Genomic DNA, 27,245 nt, shown 5'->3' with positions numbered 1-27,245 from the left:
TGTAGGGAAAATCAACCGTATGTAACAAACTTGTTTTATTTATTTTAAATGTTAATCAAAGAACTAAGAGTTTATTCTAAACTTGGAGAAAAAAAAAAAAAAATTTAAAAATGGAATAAAGAGCGTTGAGAATAGGCATTTACTTCCCTTTGGTTTTAATCCTACATGCCATTCCCAGCCAGTGTGTATGGCCTTCTTCAAATTTGGCCATAGCAAGTAATACTGAAACATGCATATATTGTTTGCTGATGTTGGATTTCACTAATGTATTTTGTATTCTTCTGCAGACAATCAATAAATTAATCGACATCAACATTGTCTCTGTGTGCAAGGTACGTGGAAAATTGAGATTCAGTGCCGTCGGCTCTTTTACATTCGTGCAGATGTTGATATATTAAAGTTCATGTAAACTTGTCTTTACCTCCTACCTGTCAGTTTCTCTAAAATCTCTAATCGCTTGCTGTTGTGCAGTTTGTTTGTTTTTTCTTTTAATATTTATTTCATTTCAATTTGCATCAACTGCAAGGCAGTACTGGCACAGCCTGGCAATCAATGCAAATTAAGTATCCCAGGAACAAGCATACACGTGCTGGGAATCATGGGAAAATTCCCTGCGCAGGACATGAAGGCAATATAGTCAGGTCACCTGGAACTTGCAGCTTGGGTATGTTTATAACAAAACTCCAGTAGGGGAACATGTGCTTAAAGTGACCAGCAGCTCCAAAATACTTGTGTGAGAATACCCTCTTCCTCATGTCATGTATACAATAGTACTTGGAGTGTAAGTGACAAACTTACATATATTAGCGCAGCGCTAAACTGTGAAAATCAATCTGTTATTGGTTTTGTTTAGTTTTTTGCTTACCCCCTTATATAAAACACCACATATAAAAAAATAAAATAAAGAGAACACAAAACAAATATATTGCAGATTGTAATTGTTATATATGTGTATGAGTAATAACCAGATCCACTCTCATGGACAGGAGCCTGAACTAATCGAGAGGGTAGTGGATGCATGGAATAGCCTTCCAGCTGAAGTGGTAGAGGTTAACACAGTGAAGGAGTTTAAGCATGCGTGGGATAGGCATAAGGCTATCCTAACTATAAGATAAGGCCAGGGACTAATGAAAGTATTTAGAAAATCTTCCAATAACAAATCGAGTATTGAGCTCACCTGGTTCTGAGGTTAATCAACTTGGTGCCAATTTAGGGAGTGTGGGACTAACCCCTTGAAAGAGGTTCCTGGAACTCCACAGGACACACAGAAGTGCTTGTGCATAAAATGTAACAAGTTTAAAACAATACAAATAAACCGTTAAAATTAAAAAAAAGGTAAAGCTAAAAATATAATATTGCACATGACAAAATGCATTTCAATCAAACAATGAGCTGATTGAAGAAGCGCATGGTTTTCGTAAAATGCGTTTTATTGATTTTCACGGTTTAGTGCTCCACTAATTTATGTAAATTTGCCAGTTATATCACCTATATAATGGGTATGTTTTTACCTGCTTACCTCTGCTGAGCTACTAACAAAATGTCATTTTTATGGAAGTGAGTTTTACTTCTTCCCCCACTCCAATGAAGACTTTTAAAGTATATACTCAGGTTATTAGTGCAACATAGGTAAGTATAAAACCCCTCTGCACCCCTTCCAGGAGCAGGGGACATTATTCCCCCGTGATGTTCCAGTAGCACTTGGGGATCTGCATGCATGATGTTAGCACGTGTACGGAAGCATATCTTACTTAGTGCCTTGCATTGCTGCCAATAGCACCATGGGAGTTAAATTAATTTGCATTATAGGTCCTGCCTATACCAGGACAGCTATTACAAATTGTTATAAAATTAAATATATATATTATAATATACAAATTAGCCAGTTTTAAAATTTTAGTTAACTGTAGAGAAGTGTCATATGCCCTTTAAAGTGGTTAAACACTGGTACATTGATAAGATCATCGTGACCTTTATTTAGGCCAGGGCTTGACAAATTTTGCTTTGAATCTAGGAGTCAGCAAAAAAAGTTAGGAGCCAGGTTTTTCAATGTCAAAAATACAATTCTCAAAGGGACACTATAGTCACCAGAACCACTACAGCTTAATGTAGTTGTTCGCGTGTTTCTAACCTGTCCCTCCATACTTTTCAATGTAAACCCTGCCTTTTCAGAGAAAAGGCAGTATTTACATTGTTGCCTAGTAACACTTCTAGTGAAAGTCTCTCAGACGACCTCTAGAGTGCGTCCTGGGTCAGTGCTGCACAGTACACAGCAATTAAGTTTAGCGTCTCCACGCGCTGAATGTTCCCCATAGAGATGCATTTATTCAATTCATCTCTATGCGGAGATGCTGATTGGCGCAGCATGGCGCTTTGCCACACATGCGCAATAGCCTCCCAATGCTTTCCTCTGGGAAAGTATTGGATTGGCTGAGATCAAGATTTAAAAACCCCTTACACGTGTGATTGAAGGGGGACCAGTCACCTAAACACACACTCACAGACACACGCACACACTCACTCGTTTTACTGTCACTGCAATAACACACATTAAGGTGACCACCCAGCCTCCCTACCTGGAGTTGGACGTGGCGCCTGGGTTTTGTCGAGCTTTGAGTTAGGCGGTATCTTAATGATATAAAGGATACTTCAGATGCCAATTTAAAAAAATAAAAATAAATCTGGCCGAATTATAAATTCATGATCACTTCATTTTTTTTTGTTTTATTACATGACAGACAGCTTTCCTTTTTCCTCCAAATCTGCAACATTTCTCAGCATCATTGTATAGACCTTTACAATACAAGCTCATACTGCTGGCTGTGTTCAGTCCAGATGATAAACTTCTGTAACAACAATTCAACAAAGGAAACTACATGAAACTAATGTATAGTTTCAGAACATGCCATAACAAGACCTCTATTAGTTTGCATAAAAAACTTAGTTCACGTTTCTGGGACATTATCCTAATTGATGCCAGGTTTAAAGCAGGTTGTAATTCTTTCTGGAGTAACCTGTCAGAGAACCTACAAATCACATGAGGCATGCAGGGCATAAGGCTAAGGTCTTCATAGTCACTTGCTGGCCTGATGAGAGCTTACTGCAGAAGATGCAAATCCTCGGGGGTTAACTGCAAGTGCTACTGTTTATGGGGCTCCAATACAATGCTCCAATACAATGTCACTGTAATGATGCACTTTAATTTAAACTTTCCTATTTGCCCCTAATATTTTAGTAGTGAAGCACAAAGGGATTCTTGTCTGAAACAACTATAGCGCTGTTTAACTTCTTCGTCGCTAGCTTTGTAACAGGCAGTACAGATCTTTTGTTCATCCTTTATAGCACACAAACTGTTAAATGAGTGTATATCCTCACTTATCCCCACAATATACAGTGAAATCATCCAGGTCTAGGGTCACTTTATCCATCATGTCTCCTGGACAAGCATTACGTCTTCAGGCAGGTTTTAAGAAACTAATCCATAAGCAATACCTGTGCCTTTCTGCTTTGATTAAAATATTTTTTTTCCCTAATGCAGAAATAGAATATTAATTTTACTGAAATGCAGCATTTTCTGACGTTTAACTTTGATGCAGGAAGGAATTGACTTTTTTGAGGCTAGTGCTTTTAATTGCCCTCCCCTCCCCCCCTTAAATTTCCTTCCTCTAGGGCAGCACTTTTCATGTACTAACTTTTAGCTTGACATTATTTGGTCAACCCTCTTAATGTCTTTGGTCCATCGCCCCCCTCTGTTTCTGTTTCCGAGAAACCCACTTATTTTGAAATGACGTTGGATGCTGGAAGAGGCACTAAAGGACTAATCTGAATGGGAATCTAGTGAGTTTGATAGCCTTTGCAAGAATCGTTTCCCAGCTACGCACAGTATAAGAATAGCACAGAACATTCAGCTGTATTTACAGGCGTACAAATCATCTGTGAAGGACAGGCCACACTATGCTGAAAAGCAAGGCTGTATTAAAATATAGCTTTCTGTAGGCACACCGGACATCCCGATTTAACTCTTTGTCGGACATAAGGGACAATTCAACCAGTTTGTACCATTTAAGGACCATTATGATTACATGCCTGTAATGTGATTGGTCCTTAAGGGGTTAAGTATACAGCACATTACAATCCTTTTTAGAATATACAGAAACAGAAAGTAATAGGCGCTCTCTATAACACAACGAATAAGTGAGGGCTGCTGTATACAATACAAGGATTCCCAAGACCTTGTGTGACAGTAAAGCAAAAACCGAATAAAGCGTATACTGTGCCCAAGATTATACGTACATACAGTCTCCCTTACTATAACTGTATGTACGTATGATCTTGGGCGCAGTATACGCTTTATTCTGTTAATCCTTTCAGAATGTCCATAGGCTTAGCTGTGTCCTAGTGGAACATTAAGAGCAAAGCATCCTTTATCTGTTTTCTTTAATATAAAAGGTTGCAGTGAATCATTGATTATAATATGTTAATTTCATTGTCAACGTGGCGAGGTATCCAAGATAAATAATATTTCCAAGTCTATTTCGTCTTACATTGTGCCACCCTCTTGTCAGTCACTGTTTAGTGAATATTCCCCTCCCCATTATTAGTGACCAAAGCATTAATATGCATCCCACAGCCTTCGTCACTCAAATTTCGTGCCAAGGGTCCCTCACCTTGTACCGCACACTACACAGTATATTGAGGAATGAATGTCTTTAGATGGATTGTTCTTGGCAAATGCTTTAGAATGTCTACTTTTTGACAAAATTTGAAAGTTAAGAAAAATAATCAGAAATGTATTTATTCATTTTAAATCTAGGTAGGTAACCTGTATAGGGCTTCTTTGTTTTTTTTTTCTCAGCCTTTGAACTGCATAATGCGGACAAGCTGATACCTCAGAAGCCTACCAGCATATGTAGCAAGTGTTAACAGTGCAAAATCCCATTTTATAATTCAAAAGACTGTTGATGCACAGGAAAAAAGTACTCGTCAAACCTTCATGGTTAACTTTAACTATGTTTCTGAAGCATCAATGGAAAAATAGTTTGGAAACCAGAGGCACACTACAGTTAGCCTTTTTTTGAACTGGTTGTGTTGGGTGGGTTTAATGGTATGTTGTCTTTCCACTTTGCCTTGGTGGATGTGGTGGGGAAAGTATGATGGGAGTTGTGGTTCAGCAGCAGCCAGGTATCTGCGTTTTGACCTTCCCAGCTTTAACCTGGAACTTAATTCAAGTAAACCCCTCTTTACTTTTAGATGCAATGACAATTATTGAAAAATACAGAATCCGGGCAAAGTTCTTAATGAGCGGTGTTCCGCAGAAACATTTGCCTTGGTTTCTGTGGGGATTGCTCTAGTTTTAGAACTTTGCCCAAATCATGATCTTTGTAATTAACAAGTGACGATCTATTTAGAGTTATTTGTGTATTCAGTCCTGGCATTGCAAAATAGTTGTACAAATACATCATGTTGCAGCAAATGCATGTCAAGTCCAAACTATTGGCAAGCAAAACGGGTGTGCAGCGGTGGACCTCATGACACCGCACCTCAATGAGTTCTTTGCCAAGCTATGGCAGAAATTGGAGGTATGTACACACGCAGCGGAGGGGAGTCAGAGCGGCAATCAGAGGCACAAACGTGATAGGGTTCAAGAGGCCCCGCCGGGCGCAGTCCCTGACCAAGCACTTCAGCCACACACGCTCAGCCCATCCAGACAGCGAGCTAGCGAGATCCCTCACCCACAGCAGCCCCCACACAGGCAGAAGCACAGACTTCACAAAACCAGTTATGCTGCAGAACAACCCCCAAGAGGCAGTGACACTTGCAGCAAGCCGCGGAGTCCACCTACCAAGCTCCCAGCCCAGTTAGCGGAGAGAGCCCCAATATGGCGACGGATCAAGCAGCGCTCCTCACTCACAGCGACAACGAAGAAACCACCAAGAAGTACGTACACAAAGTCACAAATGAAACCTGTACCAAAGAAAGAGAGCCCGTGGGCTACCACAGAACCGACTGGAACAGTCAGCAGTGTCCCAGCCAGGCTCAAAGTCCTACCCCAAGGCCCACAGCTTCACCCACAACAGCAGGGGCGAGGTACTAACACACTACGACGGACCGCCCGACGACTCACTCACTTACCAGAAGCCCCCACCATAGGCCGTCTACAACGCCTTCCCAGGCCGAAGACCGCATGGAGTCCGACTCCAAGACACCGACCACTCCGCCGGAGGCTTGCCCGCCGCTGGCGGCGGCAGAACATCCGAGCCCCACATGGCGCCCGATGAAGGGACGACCCGGCCTCTCTGAGCAACCGAGTCGGTGGACCACAGGTGAAGGCCTTCATAATGACCTGGGGCCAGCCGACCGCCGACGCCAACTCGTACCATACCGTACCCCGGTGGCTCGTACTGAACGACGGTGCCGACCTCCCCACCCTGCCCAGCAGTGGCATTGGCTGAACAGGCCCCACTAACTGGCTGCCCCACCACCACCACTTTCAGCTGATGGCTGCAGTGATCTAGCCTGAATGACCCCCATGGACTCTCCTTGCTGGACTCTCACTTGTGCATATGCCTCCCAGGTTGCCTACTCGTATGACTTTATGTTATTATTTTACTTTAAGCTCTGATACTACTGAAAAGTCTGACGATAAAGCGACAAATGTTTAAGCGACACATATTACAACGACACATGTTAAAGCGACGCATGTTAGAGCGACGCATGTTAGAGCGACGCATGTTAGAGCGACGCATGTTAGAGCGACGCATGTTAGAGCGACAGTTTCAACACACATATTACCCTTCAGCTACTGAAACTAAACGACTGAAATGCCCACTATTACTGACTAGCCAGGACCCAGCCTGATTCTGCTAATATTATTTTCTGTTTTGCTTACCTGTCGTAGTTAAACCATAAACATATAAAAAAAGAGGTACGAATACTAAGGAAATGTTAGCTACCATTGTTATTAAACCCTAAACTGTATTCTAAATGCACATTTCCCTCTCTCTATTCTGTATCCCAATTACCATGCCTCAATAAAAATACAGATTGACAAAAAAAAGTCCAAACTATTGTACACCGCTTAAACGTAGAACGTATAAATAAGATCCTGCTGCCAAAGGGTTACAATCTACTGGTGGCTTTAGATGTGTGATTATAAATGTCCCTAAATCTCACAATCCTCCTGCGGGATTCCTCTGGTTACATGCAATTCATCATGATGGGCACCAGTATTCACACCTAACTGACCAGTTGTTTTGCCTTAAGATTTGAAATGGACAGCTGTAGGGTTTATGCCATCGTTCGTTCTGGTTTGCTCCCCCCTCCCCCAAACCTTCTGTTTTGCCATCACAGCATCATTTTAATCCAAACTGTTAGGATCTTACTGAAATGCTGGATTTGTTATGTTGTGTGTTTTTTTGGGGGGGTTATAACTATTATGCAGCGTTAAGCTGAATTTCGTGGGTATTTTCTGTTTTTTGTTTTTTTGTTCTTTGTGCTTATTTGATTTAAGTGTATCGTGAGGATCATTTTTTATCTCTCCTCTCTTCTTAATTTTTTTATTTTTTTTTGAGGAAGAAGTCCTCGTTAGTCGCTGTTGTTCAGGGGAATGTCTGAAACATACGCCTACGCAGCCAGTTCTCGCCCACGCAACTTCCACCCACACAGTGCCTCTCCACCCCTCCATCCCTCCCATCGTCCTTACGTCTGGCTCCACTAACATTCCCAGACTGCCTTCATTTCGTCGCTCAAAGGAATACACGGCTATTTTTTTCCTTCATATCTTTCCATTTGTTTACACGTATAGATGATATACCGTGCATATGTTAACGTACAAACAGACTGTGTACGTATACTAAAAATGCATAAGCAAGTGCGTTTGGCATAATCTCACTATAGTTTACCAACAAGGAGAAATATATTACTAGTCAACAAGAGAGAAACATGGTAGATCATCCAATAATTTGGATTTTAATGCATTTTTACTTGTCTAATAGATTTTATCACACGTCGCCTTTTCACTAAACACTGTATTGTAGCTAATTGAAGTCCAGAAATAGCCTGTAAAAAAGAAATTCTCGAATTTGGCTAGTGCAGCCTAAATTTTGCAATTCGATTTTTACATTTTTCTACAAATTGTTTATTCTGTAACCCTGTAAACATTGCACTTAATTTATTCCTGCTCTAAACAAACAAGCACATTGACTCTCGAATATACGTCCCTTTAATTGGGTATTTGTGTTTTTGCATGCAAGAAAAAAATGCATCGAGCATTGTTCATCATTTTTTTTTGTGTGTGTGTGTATATGTACTGTAAAGCACTGCAGAATTTGTTGACGCTATATAAATAACATAATTATATATAGTGTGTGTGTATGTGTATATATATATATATATATATATATATATATACACACACACATATATTGTATGTAGTGTGTTTGTGTGTGTGTAATTATAGTAAACACATACATTCACTGTTGATTCTGTGTGTTCTAAATCTTTTTCACCTTTGTGTTCTTTAGATGACGCGGCTGGTTCTGCCTGGGATGTTGGAGAGGTGAGTCAGTATGGGGTACACACACACACACACACACACAAATAAACATTATCCAGACAGGACCTCATTATTATTTATGAGGAGAATCCTTCCTTTGAAAAATTCATTTTGGTGACTAATCTGTTCAGCATCCATGTTGGTAACGATGGAGAGATTGGAGGTGACTCATGAGGACGGAGGGTGAGTCACTGGCATCGTGGAAGCCTTCAGCTCTGCTCACCACTCTTCTGGTGGTTTTTCTTTTTAAAGCTGAATTAAAAAAAAAAACCTGTCTGAGTCATCAATACAAACTCAACAGCTTTCTATTCTTAGGGGGAATTTACAGAGACTGGGGGTGGAAGGTTCCTCGGGGATTACCTGGTTTTATTCTGCTGCCGTTCAGAAGCCAAGAGCAAAACAGAGTACTGGTGGCTAGCGTGCACGGCATGAGTCCTGCCAAGCCTGTGTCTATGGTAATAGAGGGTACATCTGCCCAATTCTACTAGGGGTTTATTCACTAAACTGTGAATTAGGGAGACTTATGGCAAACAAAACCCAATGGTTGTGTTTGTTTGTTTTTTCTCACTAAATTTAAGTACTTTTTTTTTTTTAAATGGGTCAAAACATTGGTGGCTGTTTGTGTGCTTCCTGTATTATTTTGGGAGAGTGCTAAACCATTGTGTTTGTTTTTGTTTTTTGGAATTTATTTATGCGGCCATACCGGAGGTCTATTTAACATCGCGCACTAGCAAGTGATCAGCCGTTTTATGTTGCACATCAACATTTTTTCAGATAAAAAGTTTTTAGCCTAAATTCAGCTTTTTGAAGTCGCATAGTAACTAAATCCACATGAAAAATTTCTTCAACTCTATTCTTTTTTTTTTTTGTGACTTATGAGATCTGGAATTTTTTTGTGGACTTGCATAGATTTATAAAGCTCCTAGGCCAGGGATAGGCAACCTTTGGCACTCCAGATGTTGTGAACTACATCCCCAATAATGCTTAAACGCATATTGCTGGCAAAGCATCATGGGAGGTGTAGTCCAAAACATCTGGAGTGCCGAAGGTTGCTTATGCCTGCCCTAGGCTTTAAGTTTCTCCAAATATTGAGTTCAAGTTGATGAAGAGTTGTGAACTTCTTGCTCAGAGATAGAAGCTGATTGTTTGGATGTTTATGATGTACATCTTGAGTCACTATCACAGCGTTAGGGACACATTTCAAATCTCCTCATATTATCAGGCAACCTTGTTTCATAGCGTTTTAGGATTTCACAAGAAATTGTAGTTGATTTGTGTTTGGGGCATCAAGGGAGACTATTCGAAAAGGTACCAAAGGCCTTGGAGAATGAGTAAAAGCCCCTCTTTGTCAATGTGTTTAGTATGTAAGTAAATGACCAACCTCTGTGTATAAGGATAGAGGCTCTGCTGCTTTTAGTTGGAAAGTAGGTATGGTACACTACAGGGTAGTGAGGGAATGAGTTTTGGTGGACGTTTGCAAAACTGTGGCTCCTGTAAGCATATCACAGAAGTTGCTGCCTTTTTTAGCTTCTTGGAAAAGGAGTCTTCTTTTATAGGGGAAGAGCGAACTGATATAGCGATCGTGAAATCTTAAACGGAGTTCAGCGGAAGAAACACACCCCCGTGTTGTAATTACTCCCAATAGAATCCCACAGACAAAATAAATAGTAGGGTATAGGAAAGAGAAGCATAAAAAAGAATAAGAGGGGGGGGGGGGGGGAGCAAGAAAAGGTGGAATCCAGTATCCGCCAAAACAAAGTCAGAATATTTTTTTCAAATTGGGAAACTAGACATATTCATGTAATTTTGGCATTTGTGCAAACTTATGAACATTTTCTAAAACATAAAAGTATATATAAACACAACATGTACCAATGTGTCTGGAGTCAAGTCGTAGAACACTCTTTACTCCATTGTGTGGGAATCTTTGTGTGCTTGGACCCGGAGGGCACCTCCTCTCAAGATAGACCACCAGGCCTGTAGAGTAGATAGATCCTCCTCAGGTGAGCTCAGGACTGTTAGAGATCCATTCCCTCAGGTGAGACGTCACGTGGGATATTCCTTTACCTAGAAGTTCTCTGCGTAGATTCTAGGCAACCTGTACAAATTCCCTCTTCCTTGCAATTGTTGCAGCGGATAAATTGGAGAACAGTGCCAGTCCACAAAAGGGTCTAGGAGCCTTTGCATATTTTTGGAGGCTACCATTAACGCTACCTTGGACGTGTAATAGTGAGGCTTCACTATTACATCTTGGGCTGATTCCCTGATAGTCCAGGGAGCTTCGGGATTCTATGTGCCATTTGGGTACCAGGGATGCAGGAACCATTTCTTTGAAGAGGGATAATAGAGAGTCTGAGAAGCCTTGTGTAGCACCAGACTTTGGGATCCTATTTACTCGTATGTTGTTCCTCCATATTCTATTATCTGCGTCCGCCACTCTGGCCGTTAGCTTCTGGTAGTCGGTCTCCAGAGCTGTGATCTTGTCGATTTACCTAGTGAGGAGCTCCACACAGTTCCTCTAACTTGCACTCTGCCAAGGGGTGCAGGCCCGGTGGAGGTCTGATGTCATCGCTTTGAAGTCAGCCTGCAAAGTCAAAAGTTCTGCAGCTTCTTGTGGATTTGTTTCTCCGACGCCTAGAAATCAGAAATTCTTTCCCAGCTATGTCGGGTTGAGGGAAGGGAAGCATAGGCGCCATCTTGCTCTCCACACATTTTGTCTTTCCTGTGTGGAAGCATGGTTTTTAGGTTCTACACCAATTTAGCGTGCTATGGTGGGTGAGTTCTCACTCCTTGGATACTTTGAGTGGAGTAACAGTCACTTTACTGTAAAAACTTGCTGCAGCCTAGGTAGACATGGAGCTTCTCAGACATGTCCTATCACGCCTGTGTGCAGGGCACACTCCCCCACTATTTAAATATTTTATTAAAATTCAATGTGAAAATTCAAATTCATTCATCCTTCTTCCTTTATGTATATTCCATTTTTTTTTCTTCCACCCCAGATCCAAGGGAATTATACTTAACATCTCCTCTGCCAGTGGCATGTATCCTGTCCCCTTATTGACTGTTTATTCTGCTACCAAGGTAAGTGTGTACCAGTCCCTCTGCACTGCCATTCTATTTCATAAACAGAGATGAAAATCGGTACCCAAGTAGGTAAAAGCTTGCTACAATATTTAAAGAACACTTGTTTCTGCCTTGCATCTAAATTTCTATTTAAGGAGACACTATGGCCCCCTAAATCACTTTAGCTTGCTGAAATGTTTTTGTGTGATGAGTGAGTCTTTTATTTTATAATTAATTTTTTTTTTTTTTTTTTTTTTTTTTTTTACATAAAGTGCAGATCTGACTAGAAATTGACACTTCTATAATTGACCTGGTTACAACCCTCTGGCTGTCAGAGAACCGTTCCCGTTACTTCCTGGTTTGTTTGCTGCCTCTTGAGTTTAGCTCAACTGAGCTAATTACCCAGAGCACCTGCCTTACAAAGACTTCTCATTAAGCTGCATTGAGAGCCCGACAAAGAAAGTGAGCTTTGAAACTTGATGATATGAAATCCTGATAGTTCCCCATGAGGCAGATCCCTGGAGGTGGTTTTAATGCACTTTGCAGTGATCTAGCTATGAGCGACCTCAGATCTAGCTATGTCCGACTTGCCCTGAGTTGGTGAATACTCTGATTGGAATGGTTGTTCTTGTCATGCCAGATGTTTCCGAACTACATTTCCCATGGTACTAAGTCAGCCCTAAGCTGGCAGGTAACCGCTAACTACCCATCCACATTGCAGGCTCGCTCAGCATCATGGGTAATACTTGCTTAGAGTCTTAAGCAGTAAAAAAAAACTCCCATAATTAACTGGCTAGCACTATGGGAGATGTAGTCTACACATTATGCCAGTGGTATAGGAATGCAATTCAGCACCTCATGAGAAAACCACATATTCCTAGGACACGGCCTATTCATGTTTATTTGGGGATAGGGCTGATGTAATATTTAGTTTTGTTACCATTCAACATATATATTATTTTTTTTCTCCCATTTATTTATTAGGCTTTTGTGGATTTCTTTTCCCGAGGTCTTCACGCCGAGTACAAAAATAAGGGGATCATAGTGCAGGTGAGTGGAATGTTTCTGCTTTTAGAATCCATGTTATTGTATGGTTCCCATGGCAACAGCGGCTGTCTTGGCAACACAGAAATCGCATTCACCCACTCACGAGCATGATGTTCAGTACTTCCTAACTCTGACTTTCTTGGTGTTTTTTGGTTTTTTTTGTGTTATGTACAGATTCTATTCACTTAATCCTAAAAGGCTGACAAAACATGTTTCATTGTCCACGACTTGCAATTTCAACCATAACTTTATAATGTGGACCCATTAATTTATTCACAAAAGGCACATTTGGATCATTCTCCTATATTCTGCCTTACATTTGGCTGCTGTATGTTTTTGGTTTTTTTTTTCTTTATTTTGATCCAATTATCCTGATACAGACTAGGGGAATAGGGTGACAGATTTATCAGCCCAATTTATCAGCGACCCTAATACCACCCAAGACCATTTAAATTATATACCATAATCTGTATTTCAATATATTCTTTGGGTATGAGAAATTGGAAACAAAACGGTTTTCCGTTTGACCTACAGTGAAAGAAGTTATTTTGTAATTGTATATTATTATTACTGACATTTATATAGCGCCAGCATATTCCGTAGCGCTTTATAATAATATCAAAAGTGGAGATTTAACAATAAATGAGACAAATACGAAAAATTACAGGAACAATAGGTTGAAGAGGACCCTGCTCAAAAAAGCTTACAGTCTATAGGAGGTGGGGTATAGAACACAATAGGACAGGAGATGGCAATCAAAATAGGTGGTAGTGAAGCAGAGCTGGAGGAGAGAGTAGAGTGTTGCCCTTTAGAAGGTACCAAGTGACAGGTATGGGAGGTAGAGGTTACTCTGGGAGGCCATAAGAGATGCACTTTTTAAATGATTGAAGACTAGGGTAGAGCTTGATGGTCATAGGCAGACCATTCCAAAGGAAAGGAGCCACCCACGAGAAGTCCTGCAAGCGTGAGTTGGCCATATATGTACGAGTAGCGGAGAGACCGAGAAGGGGCATACCTGCGGATCAGTGAAGAGATATGGGGGGCTAGAATTGTTCAGTGCTTTATAGGTGTGGATTAGTACTTTGAATTGACTCCTATAGGATACAGGAAGCCAATATAAGGACTGACAGGGGGGGAGATGTTTGTTGTTTGTCAGCGGTAGGGCACCTGACATTGTTTCCATTGTACTTTGACAGATACATCCTTGAACTTTAGATAAATGTATGTCAGTACCTCTGATCATATTATATATATACAGCGCCAACCTATTCTGAAGTGCTTTACAGTAATAGAATGGAGAAGTATCCCAAGTAGGTGACATACAAAATTTTAGGCAAGAGGTGAAGAAGGCCCTGCTCAAACGACATACTATACCACTACAAGACTTTTTTATGGTTCACTTGGTTAATAATGTTCACAGTAAGAGGGGATTGCTTGTTGTTCTATAGTTGTTTATCATGTGGTGTGTAGTCTGTAACATTTGGACCCTCAAAGGTTACCCCTGTAGCTGATTCAATCTACTAAAGCAGTTGTTCTCAGGCTGCTGTTCTGCAGTGCATTTCTTTTCTGACACTTGCTTTAGCACTGCCTTGTGTCCAGAATGTGTTAGTGCAGCAAGCGTCATATGTAATGTTCTATAAACCGTATCTGGTTTCATATTTTAAAGCCTAGTTTCTGGGCAAAAGTTGATCCCAATTGGTTGCCAAAACTACAATGCCCATGATGGTTTGCCAACATTAGTTCTAAAATAATTGGGGATCTGCCTTTTTGTCCTCCCTTGCCGTACCCACTGTGATTTTAGAACGAACATCAACACTCCATTTTCATAATATTTTTTTATGTTTCTGTCCACTTTATTAAAAATATTATATAAGCTTATGCTAAAATTAATGTCAAAAGCTCTTTTCTTTAAGTTGTTAACTTAGGGATCAACCGATATTGATAGAAACATAGAATGTGACGGCAGATAAGAACCATTCGGCCCATCTAGTCTGCCCAATTTTCTAAATACTTTCATTAGTCCCGGGCCTTATCTCATAGTTAGGATAGCCTTATGTCTATCCCACGCATGCTTAAACTCCTTTACTGTGTTAACCTCTACCACTTCAGCTGGAAGGCTATTCCATGCATCCACTACCCTCTCAGTAAAGTAATACTTCCTGATATTATTTTTAAACCTTTGTCCCTCTAATTTAAGACTATGTCCTCTTGTTGTGGTAGTTTTTCTTCTTTTAAATATAGTCTCCTCCTTTACTGTGTTGATTCCCTTTATGTATTTAAATGTTTCTATCATATCCCCCCTGTCTCATCTTTCCTCCAAGCTATACATGTTAAGTTCCTTTAACCTTTCCTGGTAAGTTTTATCCTGCAATCCATGAACCAGTTTAGTAGCCCTTCTCTGAACTCTCTCTAAGTTATCAATATCCTTCTGAAGATACGGTCTCCAGTACTGCGTACAATACTCCAAGTGAGGTCTCACCAGTGTTTTGTACAATGGCATGAGCACCTCTTTCTACTGCTAATACCTCTCCCTATACAACCAAGCATTCTGCTAGCATTTCCTGCTGCTCTATTACATTGTCTGCCTACCTTCAAGTCATCAGAAATAATCACCCCTAAATCCCTTTCCTCAGATGTTGAGGTTAGGACTCTATCAAATATTCTGTACTCTGCCCTTGGGTTTTTACTTCCAAGATGCATTATCTTGCACTTATCCACATTAAATGTCAGTTGCCACATCTCTGCCCATTTTTCTAGTTTACCTAAATCGTTAGCCATTTGGCTTATTCCTCCTGGAACATCAACCCTGTTACATATCTTAGTATCATCAGCAAAAATACATACCTTACCATCAAGACCTTCTGCAATATCACTAATAAAAATATTAAAGAGAATGGGTCCAAGTACAGATCCCTGAGGTACCCCACTGGTGACAAGCCCAAGCTTCCAATATACTCCATTGACTAGAACCCTCTGTTGCCTGTCACTCAGCCACTGCCTTACCCATTCAACAATATTGGAATCCAAACTTAAAGATTGCAGTTTATTGATAAGCCTTCTATGTGCAACAGTGTCAAAAGCCCTACTGAAATCTAGGTAAACAATGTCTACTGCACCACCCTGATCTATAATTTTAGTTACCCAATCAAAAAAATCAATAAGATTAGTTTGGCATGATCTCCCTGAAGTAAATCCATGTTGTCTCTGATCTTGAAATCCATGTGTTTTTAGATGTTCAACAATCCTATCATTTAACATTATTTCCATCACTTTCCCCATTACTGAAGTAAGGCTTACTGGCCTATAGTTGCCCGACTCCTCCCTATTACCTTTCTTGTGAATGGGCACAACATCGCCAACTTCCAATCTTCTGGGACTCCTGTTAACAATGATGGTTTAAATAAATCTATTAATGGTTTTGCTAGTACACCACTAAGCTCTTTTAATAGCTTTGGGTGTATTCCATAAGGTCCCATTGACTTATTTGTCTTTACTTTTGACAGTTGAACTAGAACCTCTTCCTCTGTAAACTCACGTGTATTAAATGACTCATTTATCCTTTTTCTTATTTGAGGTCCCTTTCCTTCATTTTCATCTGTAAATACCGAACAAAAATATTCATTGAGGCAGTCAGCTAGACCTTTATCCTCTATTACATACCTTCCTTCTTTTGATTTTAATCTAACTAATCCTTGTTTTACTTTTCTTTTCTCATTTATGTATCTAAAAAAAAGTTTTGTCCCCCTTTTTTACTGACTGTGCTACTTTCTCTTCTGTGTGTGATTTGGAAGCTCTTATAACTTGCTTAGCCTCTTTCTGCCTAATCTTATAGATCATTCTGTCTTCTTCACTCTGGTTTTTTTTTTTTATAATTACTAAATGCTAACTTTTTGTTTTTACTATTTTGGCCACATCTGCGGAGTACCACAGTGGTTTCTTGAATTTTTTGATTTTACTGACAAGCCTAATGCAATTTTCTGTTGCCTTCAGTAGTGCAACTTTTAAATAATCCCATTTCTCTTGGACTCGATTTAAATTGCTCCAGTCTGATAATGACTCCTTTACATATATTCTAATTTTAGAAAAGTCTGTTTTTCTAAAGTCTAGAACCTTTGTTTTTGTGTGGTGTGACTCAGTCACTGTTCTTATATTAAACCACACTGACAGATGATCACTGTATCCTAAACTTTCACCTACAGTAATATCGAATACCAAATCTCCATTTGTTAACACTAAATCTAGTATGGCCTCTTGACGAGTTGGCTCCTCAACGACTTGTTTTAGAGACAATCCCGGTAAGGAGTTTTGAATATGTGTGCACCTGGCACAAGCAGCTAATTTTGTTTTCCAATTCACATCAGGAAGATTAAAGTCACCCATGATGATAACTTCCCCCTTCATTGTCATTTTAGCTATTTCCTCAACTAGTAGATTATCTAACTCTTCAATTTGTCCTGGGGGCCTATAAATCACACCGACACGAGTTACTGTGTGATTACCAAATTCTAACGTAACCCAAACGGACTCTATGTTCGCCTCACTAACCTTTATTAGGCTAGATTTTATGCTATCCTTCACATACAGGGCCACCCTTTCCTGCCTTCCCTGTCTTTTCTATATAAAGAGTACCCTGGTATTGCCCCCAGTCATTTTTCTCATTATACCATGTCTCAGTAACAGCGACTAAATCTACACAATCAGTTGCCATTATTGCCACAAGTTCATGGATCTTATTCCCTAAACTGCGAGAATTTGTAGACATGACTCTAAGCTTATCCTTTTTTAACACACTTGCTACAGGCACCTTCTGTCCTTGTTTTGGGGGACAATTGGATTGATGTTTTATCACCCTTTTGCCCCCCCCCCCCCCCCCCTCCTACTTTAAATACATCCTAGCAAAACCTCTGAACTGCTCACTGAGAACATTTGTTCCCTTTTGAGAAAGATGCAAACCATCTTTTTTGTACAGTTTATTTCCATTCCAAACAGAGCTACCATGAGAAATAAAGCCAAATCCTTGCTCCCGACACCATTCACCAAGCCACAAGTCAAAGTCCCTAATACGCATCCGCCTGTCGTTCTGAGTGTTATGCACAGGCAGAACTTCAGAGAATGACCGTGTGGAAGCAACCTGCCATATATCATTGGCAAAAACACTAAAAACGTCCTTAACCTCTGAAACTTCATTGCAAGCCAAGTCATTTGTCCCTAGATGGACAAGTACATCCAATTCGCCCTCCTGCTTTGCTCGCTTAACAATATTACAGATACGTCTCCTGTCTCTGTGAGCAGTAGCTCCGGGACGACACCTCACAAGACCACCATTGTCCATCTCCACGCCTCTTATGATGGAATCCCCTACCAACAACTGCTTTCTATTAGGCCTCACCATAGTCTCCAAGCCTCTTTCCACAACACCACTAGCCTCAGCGCCTCTCTCCACAACACCACTAGCCTCAGTTCCTCTCTCCACAACACCACTAGCCTCAGTGCTTCTCTGAAAAACACCACTATCTCAATGCCTCTCTCCACAACACCACTAGCCTCAATGCCTCTCTCCACAACACCACTAGCTTCAATGCCTCTCTCCACAACACCACTAGCTTCAATGCCTCTCTCCACAACACCACTAGCTTCAATGCCTCTCTCCACAACACCACTAGCTTCAATGCCTCTCTCCACAACACCACTAGCTTCAATGCCTCTCTCCACAACACCACTAGCTTCAATGCCTCTCTCCACAACACCACTAGCTTCAATGCCTCTCTCCACAACACCACTAGCCTCAATGCCTCTCTCCACAACACCACTAGCCTCAATGCCTCTCTCCACGACACCACTAGCCTCAGTGACTGTCTCCACGACACCACTAGCCTCAGTGACTGTCTCCACGACACCACTAGCCTCAGTGACTGTCTCCACGACACCACTAGCCTCAGTGACTGTCTCCATATCACCTTTACACTCTGAAAGTGCAGAAAATGAATTATGTAGAGCAACAGACTGTGCAATATACCTTTTATCCATATTGATCTTTCAATATGTGAACTTTCGGGCCGATAACTTACCAATACCAATATTCTGTACATTTACCATTTTGAGAAAAAATAATTTCTACACAAATCTACTACTAACTGAACATATTTGTTTTTTTTTTTTATTTTTTTTTTTTAGCAAATCTTTTTTTTTTTTTTCTTTTTTTTTTGGCAAATGCAAAAAATATAAGTGCCAGTCAGATTTTTTGTTTTCAAGAATATTTAGTGTTCCTCTCCTTCCTGTCCCTTAGTGTACCTCTCCCCTCACTTCCCTGTCCCATAGTGGTCCCCTCCCCTCTCTCCCTCCCTGTTCTTTAGTGGTCCCCTCTTTTGTAGCGTGGCTGTGTGCAGCAGACCGCAGTACAGGAGCTTCAGTTTCCTGTACTCGGCTGGACTTAGGAAGTGCTTTCTCAGTGAGCCCTTCCTGTCAGTCCGGCTGGGTACAGGAAACTGAAGCTCCTGTACCGCGGTCTGCTCTATTCCGCTCAACCACACTACACTGAGTGACTGGTAGGGGGAGCGCTATGTGCTTCCTTCCTGCCAGTCACTCGATTCTTGCACCCCCAGAGCCGGTGCACCCTACTATGGCCGCCTTATGGACGCGCTGGGCCACCGCCGCCTTTCACATTTCTGGCAATATTGGTATCAATAGTGACCGATTCCGATATTTGCCAAAATCCAGAATATCGATAATCGGTCAATCCCTAGCTTAATTACATCTCAATATATATATATTTTTTTAATTATTTTCATGCAAAGAAGAAACCTACTTCCCTAATGCGTGACACAGAGCAAGGCAGATATATTTTTTTTTATTATATTTTTTTGCATATAAAGCTATATGATGCATAGAAGATTGTAGTACCATTGCTTTGGATCATATAAACAGTTCAAATATGTTGCTGTCAAGTCATGTCTATTAAGTATTCCATCACTTGTTCCTTAATTGCATCATATACAGTTGTAATCCACATTATTCAACCCCCATTGAAAATCAGGTTTATTGTCAAAATTTACAGACTTCCAGCTGTTTGCAATAAACAAATCAAGCAAAAGAAATTTTAACCCCTTGAGGACGCAGGACGATTCAGGACCGTCATCGGCATTTTTGCGTTGCCGACCGACGACGGTCCTGAACCGTCCTAAATTTAAAATGTACTTACCCGATCGCCGTCGTTCCCCCGGCGGCGATCGGCGGTGCTCCCGGTGTGGGGAGACTGCCTGCAGCCCAGACAGTCTCCCCATGGCGGTTTAGGACCCCTGGGGCCATGTGATCGCCCAACAGGGCGATCACATGGTCACAATAGGTGTCCTAGTCTCTGCCTGCAGGGGGACTGTCTGTGCTGACAGGCAGTCTCCCTGCATGTGTAAAATCATAAAAAAAAATAAAGTTATAGTTAATAAAAAAAAATATATTATTATATATGTGTATATATATGATATATAGACATATATTATACCTATATAATATGTCTATATATCATATATATAATGTCATGCTAAGTGTATTTTTATATTAATATGTACATATATTAATATAAAAATACACTTATAATTAATTTGCACACGTATATATATAATATTTATAATAACTATATATATTGTATATATATATTATTATAAAATACGAATAATAAATAATTTAAAGTAAATTAAAAAAAGTAAAAATAATAATAAAAAATTGAAAAAAAATTATATATCTATACGAAATTTTATTCTAACTGTATTTTAATATTAATATATATATTTATATCAAAATACACTTAGAATGAAATTGTATATATATCTATGTATATTTAAATAAATAAAAAGAATGCGAACTATTCATATGTCGATATACAAAATTACATAAATAATTATATAAATATACACGTAGACTTCAAATATATAAATATGCATATATATTTAAATTCTACGTGCGTATTTAGGTAATATTTTTACATAATTAAGTTATTTTATTGATTGCAATTTAAGGGACCTGCCTGCCAACCCAGGCCGAAAGACCAGAGAATTTAATTTGCTATCACTGTATTTTACCCTGTAACGTTCTACGACACCCTAAAACATGTACATGGGGGGTACTGTTTTACTCGGGAGACTTCGCTGAACACAAATATTAGTGATTCAAAACAGTAAAACATATCACAGCGATGATATTGTCAGTGAAAGTGACTTTTTTTGCATTTTTCACACACAAACAGCACTTTTACTGATGATATAATTGTTGTGATACATTTTCCAGTTTTGAAACACTAATATTTGTGTTCAGCAAAGTCTCCTGAGTAGAACAGGACCCCCCCATGTACAGGTTTTATAGCGTTTTTGAAAGTTACAGGGTCAAATATATAGGTCAAATATTTTTACATTGAAAATGGCCAGGTTGGTTACGTTGCCTTTGAGAGCGTATGGTAGCCCAGGAATGAGAATTACCCCCATGATGGCATACCATTTGCAAAAGAAGACAACCCAAGGTATTGCAAATGGGGTAAGTCCAGTCGTTTTTAGTAACCACTTAGTCACAAACACTGGCCAAAATTAGCGTTCAATTTAGTTTTTTTACTTTTTTCACACACAAACAAATATGAACGCTAACTTTGGCCAGTGTTTGCGACTAAGTGGCTACTAAAAAAGTCTGGACATACCCCATATTGAATACCCTGGGTTGTCTACTTTTAAAAAAATATGTACATGTGGGGTGTTATTTAGCAATTTATGACAGATAACAGTGTTACAATGTCACTATTGATACATTTTAAAAATGTATGTTTTGAAACCGCAATATCCTACTTGTACTTATAGCCCTATAACATGCAAAAAAAAAGCAAAAAGCATGTAAACACTGGGTATTTTTGAACTCAGGACAACATTTTGAATCTATTTAGCAGTTTTTTTCATTCGCTTTTGTAGATGAGTAAAAGATTTTTCACATAAAATTCAAAAAACGTGTATTTTTTTCAATTTTTCATCATATTTTTTCATTTTTTTTAAATTAAATTAGATGAGATTATATAAATAATGGTATGTAAAGAAAGCCCCTTTTGTCCTGAAAAAAACAATATATAATTTGTATGGGAACAGTAAATGAGAGAGCGGAAAATTACAGCTAAACACAAACACCACAAAAGTGTCAAAAAGATGCCTGGTCGCAAATGTACAACATCGCAAAAAAAGTCCAGTCCTTAAGGGGTTAAATAAATCAACACAACGAATGCTTCTCCAAATTCAACTGAAAATGCTTCTCCAATCTCAAAATTATTCAACCTCCTAAATAGAATCCCTCACAACAGCACAAATATGCAAAACTGGTGTCGACCCAAGCCTACCTGATGCAACTAATCAAAAGCTTCATTAGATGCACCAGGTGTGCTTGAGCTGGAACACCTGAAACACGTGAACTGGCTAGGGCAGGGATAGGCAACCTTCAGCACTCCAGATGTTATGGACACATTACCCATAATGCTCTTACACCCATAATGCTGACAAAGCATCATGGGAGGTGTAGTCCAAAACATCTGGAGTGCCGAAGGTTGCCTATGCCTGGGCTAGTCACGTTTGACTGCATGTTAGAAATATGGTTAGGCCAAAAGACTGGCCCACAAAGTTAAGAAAAGAGATCGCCATTCACAAACAAGGAACCGGATACAAAAATACAGCAAATGTACCTAGAGACACTGTTGGAAGCATAGTTCACAAGTTCAAAGTTGCAGGAACAATGGTTACACTACCTGGATGGGGCAGAAAAAAGGAAGCTATCAATGGCTGCAACCAGATTTATGAGAAGGCAGGTTGTGAAAAACCCTTGAGTGACTGCAAAACACCTGCAGCAAAAATTGATGGTAACACAGACTGGGGTTTCAGTAAGCACATTAAGGCATGTACTACACGCAGAAGGTTTCCATGCCACAACTCCAAGACGTACACCACTACTGACCCAACAGCACAAGAAAAGACAGCTCCAATGTGCTCAAAATCATATAAATAAGCCACAGTAGTTTTGCTGTTGTGTTGCGATGAAACAAAACTGGAACTTTTCCGCCCGATGGATCAGCGGTATTACATAGTTATGTTATGGTACTTTTTAGCAGTAAACCAAAATGTTTAAATGTCTATCTGTTCCTGTCCAAATTAAGAAAATTAGATTGCGTATATACGCTGAAGTAATTCAGTCTGACACATAGAGTTCAGGTTAAAATAACTTCGAGGAAATTTATTGGCAAGTGAAACAAGAGCGGGCTCGCAGGCCCTTTTAAGAGGCATTTTACGTCATCATTGAATATCAGATAATAGCAAATAAACATCATTAATTTGATTAATTGTTAAGTGTCTGGATTAGTGTCCACCTATAAATGTAATTAATTGGCTCAAAAACTAAGTGGTTAGCTAGGTGTCCACCCACCAATAGGTGGTATTATTCTGGACACGGGTGGGGACATGGGGCTCAAGCGCCATCTTTCCTAGCATAAGGCTCACTCGGTGGAAAGGGGGGCTTGAGCGTCATTTTACACGGTCAGTGATGTCAGGTCTGTGGTCAGGTGCAAGGTCTCTTATGAATAGAACATTTCATTACTACCGTGTTCTCATGGCCTTCAATTTATACTATGTTGCGAGTTAGGGGAAATTCAGCAGTTCCTGAGTTAGTCATGTCCTTATAGAAAATACAGTCTTTGTCCATTGTGTTAGATGTGCTGGGAAATTCTGTCATGTAATGTAGTTTTAAAATGAAGTCAGGTTATGAGGACAAAATGGAGGATTTGTCACACAGTATGCAGTTAAAATGGAGTTAGTGCAATAATTCAATACAAGTTCAATAAAGATTTTTAATAATTCTACATCAGTCCCCCCTATGAAATGTTAGATTCTAAGAGATAAAACTTTATTTGTTAGTACCAGAAGACGTGTTAACCCAAAGGCACAGAAACCCCGTGGCCGCTAGCTAGGTGTTAATGCAAAGTGCAAGTCTGTCCCTAAATCTGACCCTAATAGGCTAACTCATCGTCAGTATGGCTCTCGAACACTTCACTCCCATGGGTGGCCCATGGTGGCTTGCCCACCACTTCTCCACACGAGGTCTTTACCATTCACTGACAGATGCTGTCCCTAAGCTGGTCCCTTCCTAGAATTCTCGCACTTTATCAACAAAAGGGATAGTTTGCAGCGGTAAACAGGGTGAGTTGAGATCTTGGAAATCTTGGTCATCAACTTCGAGATGTGTGAAAGTGGGTGCCGCTTGGTCAACAGTCTTCATGAGGGATTTCCTCAGACAAGGGAGGACACAACAAAAGAGAAGAGCAAAGATAAAAAGAAAAATTAGTATTGCCATACCAATATGCATTAAAGCCTTTTGCCATCCTGTCATCCAACCAAACTATCTTTCCCAGGGATCTTTTATCCCAGAATTCCTTTTTAACTCTTCAGAAAGTTCATTTAATGTTTCTATGGCTAATGTAACTTTACCATTAGGGCCTGTGTTTTCTGGGATGTAGGTACAACATGTCATGGTGTCGGGCAAAATTTTACATACTCCTCCTTTTTCAGCTAGAATCATATCTAAGGCCATTCTATTCTGGAAGGCCATTTGGGATGTGGCCTGCAACTGTTCGGCCAATCCCTGGAGGGCATCTCTGGTATAATTAACAAAGCGCTGTTGGTTATAATATATGTAATTTATCCAATTTAAATTCTTGTTTGTGGTAACTATGGCAAAAAGCGATTCAAATCCTGCAGCAACTTCATCTCTTGCTTTAAATTCATTGGGCACCCCCCTAGGTACCCCAATGGCATCAATATAAACATGAGGATCAAAACTTCCTTTCACTGGGGCTTCGCGCTTAACCTTAGTGTGACTGGACTCATGGGTGTTGAGGTGTGTGTCAGAGATAATGTGTATGGGCATGATGGCTTTAGCCAAAGTACACTCCCCCCACCATTCTTTGTCCATTCTAGATCTAGCTGTAAATCCCCACACAACCAGTAAATATCCCCTAATGATCTAGTATGAAACTGCAACAAGTTCATGGAGACATTTCTGTAGGTAGCGCAATACCCTTTAGAGAAGTTACCCAAGAATTTACCAATTCCATCATAGTTAGCATAACAAGTGTAATTACCTTTATATACTGTAATACCATCTGGGGGTTTGACATCCTTGGTCAGGAGAGGATACTCCTTTGTCCATGCTTTACATATAGACCTGTTGAAATCGTAGTGATAGGCAAAAAGGCTCAAAACACATTCTTCTATATCTACTGGCAGGGTTAAAGGCACAGTGCCCAGATGGGGCCAGGCACCGCCACACACATAGCATGCGGTCTTATTATGCTTATTAGCATTATATTTCATCCATTCTAACCATAGATTAACATCATTAAAACCTGTTTCGGCGGCCATGGTATCTTCAAAGGAGGGGTTAGCAATGGCCATCATATCTTGAAAGGTCTGGATGTGTGGTTTTAATGGATTGGGGACCATATGGGTGGCCCCTTGCCACTCAGAAGAGTTGCACATATCTTTGAGGTAGAAATGCCCTAACTTGTTATAGGAACCCTTTTTCCAATACATTCCCATTACATATTGGTCTGCATCTGTTGGACTTGGATGCTCAATATTGAGGATTAATTTCATTGGTGTACCCCCCCCCCCCCCCCCAGGCTTTCTCAAAGTCATTCTTTGGAGAAGGGATCTACCGTGATCATCTACTTTAGATAAGGCACTTTTTGGTTTGTAACCCCAGGCAGGCCCGGCATTCCATCCCGCCGCCCCCCAATGGTCACAATTGTGCCCCCATTGTTTGTCCACTACACAAACATATGGGTCTTTTGAATGAGGGATATCTCTATAGATATTCTGAATTTGTGATGTAGGCAACGGGCATTCTAAATATCACAATAATCAAAGGTATAGGTAGCCACATGGGTACATGATGAATTATACCAGAAGGTGTACCCACTAACATCCTTAGTAATGGCTACCTGTTGGGCCTTAATTGAACTAATTAAGGAGATTATGTACCAGAGGTACATGCTTGTGCGGTATCTGCTTCCTCTGGGGCAGGAGACTTCTTGCTTTGACGGAGGTTGCGGTGATCAGGAGAACTTGGAATGGACCGTCAAATCTTGGTTCCAGGGTATTTTTCCGCACAAATTTCTTAACCAGAACCCAATCTCCGGGAAGCAGGCTGTGGGTACCTGTATCCAAATCGGGATCTGGAATTGAAGAGAAAACTTGGGCATGTATTTTGTTTAAGGCACTTGCAAGTTCAGTTACATAGTCTACTAAAACATCTGATTGGAGCTGTAACTGTTGCGGATAATAACAACCTAGTCTGGGTGCTGTCCCAAATAGAATCTCATATGGGGATAATGAGTGCTTCCCTCTAGGTGTGTGCCTAACGCTAAATAAAGCTATTGACAGGCTTTCTGGCCAGGGCATCTTTGTTTCTTGTGACATTTTTAACATTCTGGCTTTTAGAGTGCCGTTCATGCGCTCTACTTTACCACTACTTTGTGGGTGGTAAGGGGTGTGAAAGGCTAGGGTCACCCCCAGAGCAGTCCAAATTTCTTTAGTCACTGTTGCTGTAAAAGCTGGGCCCTGATCACTTTCAATGACTTCTGGAAGTCCAAATCTACATACAATGTCTGTAAGTAGGCGTCTTGCGGTTGTTTTTGCAGTGATATTGGCCACTGGGTAGGCTTCTGGCCAGCCTGAGAACATGTCCACTATCACTAGTGCATATTCGTGAGGCCCACTCTTGGGCATTTGTATATGGTCAATTTGGATTCTCTGGAATGGGTTGTAGTATATCCCATCCTTTAGGATAGCTCCTTTATTCTTCCATTTCTGGATTTCTTCAGGGGTAATTGCAGCTTGCTGTTCTCGCAGAATTCTTAAATCAGTAGGAAGAGTTTGCAGAGCAAAAATAGGAACTTCTTCTTCTTGTCCGGACACTTCTTCATCCACTTCCTGCAAATCTCTGGCTGCTTGCTTAGCAGCCTGGTCAGCCAAATGGTTGCCCTTTGCTTCATCTGTATCCAACTTCCCATGTGCCTTCACTTTCAGAACGGCCACCTCTTCAGGGAGTAGGAGGGCATCCATTAGTTCCTTGATTGCAGAGCTGTGTTTGACTGGTGTACCGGCAGTGGTAAGAAATCCTCTTGTCTTCCAAATGAGGCCGAAGTCATGTGCCACACCCAGAGCATATCTTGAATCTGTATAGATGTTGGCACGTTTTCCTTCGGAAATTTTGCATGCTGAAGTCAGGGCTTGTAATTCAGCTTCTTGCGCAGACATTGCTGGTGGTAAAGGTGATGATTTGATAACTTCATCTGTTGTGGTTACTGCATACCCTGTGTGGTATCTTCCTTCTTTATCAGCATATCTTGATCCGTCCACGAACAGGGTAAAATCTGGATCTGGCAATGGATTCTCATGCACAGTTGGTAAGTGCACTGTCTCCATTTTCATCTGTTCAAAACAGTCATGAGGTGTTTCTGGGTCATAATCATTTACTATGACCAGATCTTGAAATTCCTCTTCCAGGAAATGGC

At 40.4% G+C, this 27,245-nt stretch overlaps 1 protein-coding gene across 2 annotated transcripts in view; it reads left to right on the top strand.

The window, feature by feature from the left end:
• The window catches only part of HSD17B12 (hydroxysteroid 17-beta dehydrogenase 12), a 166,794-nt gene that overhangs the window by 123,326 nt on the left and 16,223 nt on the right, over positions 1-27,245 (top strand). For both annotated transcript variants that reach the window (XM_063438189.1, XM_063438188.1), the window contains 4 exons: positions 288-332; positions 8,523-8,557; positions 11,557-11,638; positions 12,605-12,670. In XM_063438189.1, coding sequence (XP_063294259.1) covers positions 288-332; positions 8,523-8,557; positions 11,557-11,638; positions 12,605-12,670 — 228 coding nt within the window. The remainder of the gene's footprint in view (positions 1-287; positions 333-8,522; positions 8,558-11,556; positions 11,639-12,604; positions 12,671-27,245) is intronic.

Source organism: Pelobates fuscus, chromosome 12 (assembly GCF_036172605.1).
Source record: "Pelobates fuscus isolate aPelFus1 chromosome 12, aPelFus1.pri, whole genome shotgun sequence".
Lineage (NCBI taxonomy): Eukaryota > Metazoa > Chordata > Amphibia > Anura > Pelobatidae > Pelobates > Pelobates fuscus.
This window is presented reverse-complemented; position numbering and strand designations above follow the sequence as displayed.